Consider the following 6270-nt stretch of genomic DNA (forward strand, 5'->3'; position numbering starts at 1 on the left):
CAAACATGCATATTGCAGAATTTTTAATGGAATGCAAAAATATTTTAGTGAGGGGATTCTCAGCCGAATCTATTAAGTTGTGTTTGTTTCCATACACTCTAAAAGATCAAGCAAGAAGATGGCTCCTCACACTCCCATCTGGTAGCATTAGTACTTGGGCCCAACTCAGTGAAATTTTTTTAAACAAGTATTATCTGGCTTCTAAGACTCTTGACATGAGAACTCAGATTTTATCTTTTGCCCAAAAACCAAATGAGGAGTTTCATGATGCGTGGGAGCGGTTCAAAGAGTTGATTAGAAAATGTCCACATTCGGGTATTAACACTACTGATCAAATGCATATATTTTTCAGAGGGTTGAATATGACTACAAAAACTCTTGTCAACGCTTCATACGGAGGTTCGTACAAAGATAAAAATGCCTAAGAGGCTTGTTTGTTATTTGAAAAAATGGCAGCAGATACACAACAGTGGGTAGTTGAGCAGCCACAATCTAGGTCTATTTTTGAGATGTCTAACGGTTCTCCATTTGTTACAGCACAAATTGAAAAAATGGAGAAAAGACTTGATGCAAAATTCAACATGTTATTACGAAGAATTCCAGGTTCACAAGTTGCTATACAGCAGCCTTTACAAGTTGCTTGCAGCATCTGCAACATGACAAATCATGATTTTTTGAGCTGCCCACATAAAGATGCTTGTCCAGATTTTACAGCAGAGCAGGTTAATGCATTTAACAATTTCCAGCGTCCCAGATATGACCCATATTCAAATTTCTACAACCCAGGTTGGAGAGATCATCCTAATTTAAAGTGGGACAAAGATCAGCACCCTAGGCCACAATTTCAACAACAGGTACATCAACATGCTGCACCTAAGGCTGCTTGGGAGGTTGCAATTGAAAAATTAGCAAATACTACCAGTCAAGAAATCCAAAATCTGCATGCATCAATGAAAAATATGGAAAAACAAATTGGACAGATTGCTTTGCAGGTTTCAGAAAGGGCACCGGGTACATTTCCTAGTCAAACAGTACCTAATCCAAGAGGACGAGAAGAATGCAATGTTGTACATACTTTACGGTCTGGCAAAAGTTATAACAACAGACATGAAAAATCTGCTGGAAATTCGCGGGCAGCAGAACAGCCCCAAACTAAATCTACAATTTTTGCAGATTCTGGGCAGTCCCAAGACAGATCCAAAAATGCCACAAAAACTGCATAACGTGTTTATGAGCCTCCAATGCCTTATCCTGAAAGGTTGAAGCCTAAAGCTAAAGATCAACAGTTAACAGATTTTATGAAAACTTTGTCAAAAGTTCAGATCAATCTACCGTTAATTGATGCAATAAAGAACATTCCATCTTATGCCAAATTTTTGAAGGATGTTTGCACAAAGAAAAAGAAGATTGCAGATTCTGAAAAAGTGATTCTAACGAAACAGTGCAGTGCGGTCTTATTGCATAAATTGCCTCCAAAGAAAAAAGATCCAGGGAGTTTTACTCTTGTACTATTGGCAATTCTTATTTTAAAAATGCTTTAATTGATTTAGGTGCTAGTGTAAACTTAATGCCTTATTCTGTTTTTAAACATTTAGGTGAAGGAGAGCTGAAGCCAACCTCTAACATTATTCAATTGGCTGACCGTTCAATTACCTATCCTAGAGGGATCATTGAAGATGTTATTGTGAAGGTTGACAATTTGTATTTACCAGCTGATTTTATGGTGTTGGACATGGATGAGGATTTGACAACACCCATCATTTTAGGCCGCCCATTTCTGGCAACAGCCCGAACTCTTATTGACGTTGAAGCCGGAACATTAACATTTCGGGTTGAAGATCAAACTGTTGTTTTCAAGTTGTTTGAAGCAAGCATACATTCAGGTGACAAGCAAGAATGCATGCGTGTTGATGCATTGGATGGTTTACCAAGTGCTGAGTTTATGAACAGATCATCAACTGACCATCTGTCCATAAAGCCCCCGAATTTGACTCATGACTGTACAAGTCCTAAACCACAGTAGCAAAGGGTGCTACATGATGACCAGCTAATTAACACTATGAAAAAACATGAAAATTTGCCAGGCAGCCCAAATTTTAAGAAAATACAGCCTGATAAAAAAGTGTGGTTGTTAAGTTCCTATTTCAAATCATCTCCAGGGAAACAAGACTCTTGATGGAAAGGCCCTTTTCTAGTTACTAAAGTTTTTCAGAATGGAAACCTGAACATCAAGGCTGAGGATACAGGTTTCACATTTAAGGTTACCAGACATTAACTTAAACCATGCATAGCAAAATTTGGTGTAGGCGAGTCATCAACTCTAAAGGCACCAGTGATCTAGCCACCGTACTTCTGCAACGTCTAGCTACAGACTTAAAATAAAGCGCTTGTTGGGAAGCAACCCAATTTTTCTAAACTCTTTCCTTATTTTATTTTTCGTTTGATTTTTTTTTATTATTACTAGTTAAATTTCTAGATGCAATACATACCTAAGTTTTCAAAAAAAAAAAAACATAAAATAAAAATAAATAAATAAAAACGAAAAATTAAAAAATGGAAAATTGCAGGTTGATTTTATTTACCTATTTTATTTTCTTTTATTTTATTTTTTTAACGCATATTGGTTAATTGCAAGTTGTGAACGTGGAAAATAAAACGCGTCCTATGCTGGAATCCTGCACCCAGCAGCAAGTCTACCTTCACATCAACCACATCTACACTATGCTGGAAATGTAAAGCAGTCAACATAAAAGTCATACACAGATGCAAGTTTGGGGGAGATTGTTGCAGATCCAGCACAAAGACATAATTTTGAGCAGTTAATTTTCTGCAACTCAGTTTTGTGATGCATGGAGAAGCACAGTTAAATCATAGATCCATACACCACAGAACTGAGTACAACTATTATTACCAGACCTACAACAATTCAACTTGCAAGGATATGAAATTTTACCTCCCAGATGCACTGATCTGGGCTCTTGGAAGCTTGTGTCATTTTGTCTATTGAAGCTGATGTTTGTCCATCCACTTTCCTTCCCAGGGGCTCTATCATGGATTCGCATTCTCTAAGCACAGAGCAACACAATGAAACCATGCTGGGACATAAATATCATTTTTACATATCAAGACACATCACAACCCGGACTAGTTTTACCTTCGTATGGGAGGTGGATCTGTGATGTCCGAGCTGTCCTGTTTTCTTCCTTTGTTCCGGGACCAACTTGTCGTCCTGCACAGCTCACAATAGAAAACTTGGTGACATTATGACTTTTATGATCCAGGTTATGTATCACTTAAAACACATAATATTGTGAAAGTCATATTTTCTGTAGGTTGTATCCATTTTGTTATATGTTCATCAGATCTGGGGTCCTTTACGTTTTAGGGTCTATATTTTTCATGCTCAGTTAGTCTTCGTTATGTCTCACACATTTCGAGTCCACTTTCCTCGTATACATGTTAGTCCGTATGTTGTTAGTTCAATGCATGCTCAAACCCGCATATACATATGGTTTTTGTTAACAATTTTCACAAATCCATGGACGAAATTAATCATGCCATTTAAATCAAAGCAAGGCTGAGTTTATACCTTCATAATCAATAGATCACGACTTTTAAGATGTGCCATGCTTTCTGTCCAGTGGATTTTCAGTTGAGATTTCTTTCTCTCAGATCTGTCATGGATCTGAGTGTCCTGCACAAACACCACACCATAATAATTACATGCAGAGGTAATGACGCTATTTTCTCACAACATGGGGTTCATTAACCTACGGAGTACAAGAATTTTACCTTTGCAGGAACCGGATCTGCACAGTCATTGCTGTTGTTCCTGTTCATTACCGTTGCAGAGCTTTCAGGTCATGGACATTTGCACAATCATAATATACACAGACCTGAGACCAACATGCATCAGTCACAGAACCATGGTGTTCAACCAGTTACTCAGAGACTATAAATAAAAAATTAAAAAAAAGGACAAGGACGAAGATTACCTTTGTGGGAAGATTTGAGCTTCAAATGTGCTACCATTTCCATGACAGAGGCGTTGGTTTGGGGTTCTTGCAGCGGAGAGTGTGTGTGGTTGAGCGGCTGAGGGTGAAAAGGGGGTAAACAAATGAAGAAAAAAAAAAACAAATTTGAGAGAAGGAGAGTTATTTTTCATTTTAGAGAGAAATGGAACATAATGGAGCTTTTCAGTTGGAATCCTAAGAAACTCATCATTTGGATGGCCGACACGTGTACATATATGGAGCTTTGCATGACTGACTGAGAAGGCTGTTTTAAAATGGGGAAACAGAGAGCCGTTTGGCTCTGGGTTTGATGCAAAGAAGGCGCTGGGCTCGAGGAGAATGGATGCGGAGGATCCAAAGTTGGGTCACAACCAGCTAGGGTTTTATGGTGCACGCATGTCAGCACGTGTGGTTGATGTGTAGAATCTCAGCGTCTTCTGTTTGCCCACCAGTTCGCGAGTTCGACTCCCCGGAGCCATGCAAGTTATTGCACTTTATTTCAAAATTTTGCCAGCACCTCCAAGATCCTGGGTTAGAAGTTAGAACATTTGAGGTGCCTTCTTTTCTTTTTTATTTTTTTATTATTATTATTTTTTCTTTTCTGTTTTGTTTTATTTCCTTCACTTTTTGTTTTATTTTATTTTCTGTTTTAGTTTGTCTCTTATGTTCCGCTCTTTCATCATAGTTGCTATTATTTATTTTCCACACCTTGAGGACAAAGTGGGAAATAAATTTGGGGGTGGGAAAGTAAACTTTTAGGATTTTAATTTTTGTGTCAATTAAAAATTTTCATTCTTTTTAAGTTAATATCCATAGATTATTTTAAATGTTAGAACAAATGGACATGGTGAAGGTCAATCCCACATTAGAGTCTTTGCTATTTATCGTTGCTTAGGCACTAATTCATGAATTATACTTTAAATTTGGCACTTCACACCAACATGGTTTGTGGGGAGTGAGATTGAAACACTTGCTTTTAGTCTAAGTTTATTTTTAATTTTTGTTTTAAGTAAAGTCAGTTATTATTGTGAATAAAGTAATAATTGTCTCACCCAAGGTTTTGCCTAGTAACCGGACCAGTCCTGCCTAATCAGCAGTGATTCTCGCGTCAAACGGTAGAGTTTTGGCATGGGGCATGGTGGTTAGTTGGTTTCGTAGCCTTTTCAGCTCGGGTTAATAAGTCCTTAGGGGTGTTTTACACCTAGTGCCCTAAAGCCCTAGTGGTTTGGGAGTCATTGACCTAAAGCTCACTACATGGGTTGGATCGAAAGCTTAAGTGAACCGACATTACACGACCACTACTGTTACTGGAAAAAAAATAAAAAAAAAATAAAAAAATTGAAGAGAAAAAGAAAAATAGTTATATTTAAAGTTAGTATGTGTGAAATAAAGAAGGACGAGAGGTAAAAGTTTTAGTCGAGTCTCCTTAACTATGTTGGTTCACTTTACAGCAAAGGAAGTTTGTGAATTCTTTTTTAATTGATTCTAAATGGCTTAGACTCTGTGGTGGGATTGGTTGGAACTTTTGAAAAGATGTTCTAGTTTTTAAAATTTTCTATGGATTGCAACTTGAAGGTGGAAGTTTTGGCTTGGTTGAGTTTTAGCTAGTTGTCTAGTTTGTTAAGTTTTTATTTTTGTTTGAGTCTTGTTTTGCTTGAGGACAAGCAAAACGCTAAGTTTGGGGGTATTTTGATGAGTAGATTTTATACTATATATTTTACCCTAATCTTAGTATATTTTGGTTAATATTTTGGAAGAATTTTGATACTTTGAATTGTATTTTCAATATAGGACTTTTGACTTCCTCTGGAGCAAAACAGGATCAAATGGACGAATTTTGGAGTAATTCCAATTGGAGGACGTTCGTGAGTCACTTAGCTTGATTGTATAAAAATTTGGGATTTTTCCACCTAGCGGTTATTTTCTGGAAATAAAATAAATGAGCGATGCGCAGTGCTGGAAAATGACGTTTTTGGGCTTAAATTGCGTTTTTGGAGCCCAAGATGACCTCGGATGGGTTCGTGGCCTTCTGGAGAAGTGTTCAGAATATTCCAAACATTAAATCCAGCTATATTGGGCCAGTTTTGGAGCAGCTTATGGGTCAAAAACGTGGCTGTTCAGATTTTGGACGAATTTTTACCATTTTAATTTAGGGTTATGTTTTTTTTAGGGGGATTAGGGTTTGTGTGGTGGTTTAGCAAATATATGGCTGAGCCATCTAACACATTTTTGGCTACGCTTTATTTTATGCAATTTT

The 6270-nt window shown here is 37.3% G+C and overlaps 1 protein-coding gene, 1 long non-coding RNA gene and 1 other non-coding gene across 3 annotated transcripts; 1 reads left to right on the plus strand and 2 right to left on the minus strand.

Moving 5' to 3' along the window:
- Nucleotides 1-212: 212 nt before the first annotated feature.
- LOC114824269 (small nucleolar RNA R71) lies at nt 213-317 on the minus strand. Its single transcript, XR_003772408.1, has one exon. It is a non-coding gene; the product is annotated as a small nucleolar RNA R71 (small nucleolar RNA).
- Nucleotides 318-1241: 924 nt separating this feature from the next.
- Nucleotides 1242-2023, plus strand: LOC139194696 (uncharacterized). Its single transcript, XM_070819598.1, has 2 exons — nt 1242-1446; nt 1596-2023. The coding sequence occupies exons 1-2, from the start codon at nt 1242-1244 to the stop codon at nt 2021-2023; spliced, it is 633 nt and encodes a 210-aa protein (XP_070675699.1).
- Nucleotides 2024-3525: 1502 nt separating this feature from the next.
- LOC139194223 (uncharacterized) lies at nt 3526-3825 on the minus strand. The gene is made up of 2 exons (XR_011578983.1): nt 3793-3825; nt 3526-3694 (listed from the first exon to the last, which is right to left on the minus strand). It is a non-coding gene; the product is annotated as an uncharacterized lncRNA (long non-coding RNA).
- Between the last annotated feature and the right edge of the window lie 2445 nt (nt 3826-6270).

This window comes from Malus domestica, chromosome 03 (genome assembly GCF_042453785.1).
Source record: "Malus domestica chromosome 03, GDT2T_hap1".
Lineage (NCBI taxonomy): Eukaryota > Viridiplantae > Streptophyta > Magnoliopsida > Rosales > Rosaceae > Malus > Malus domestica.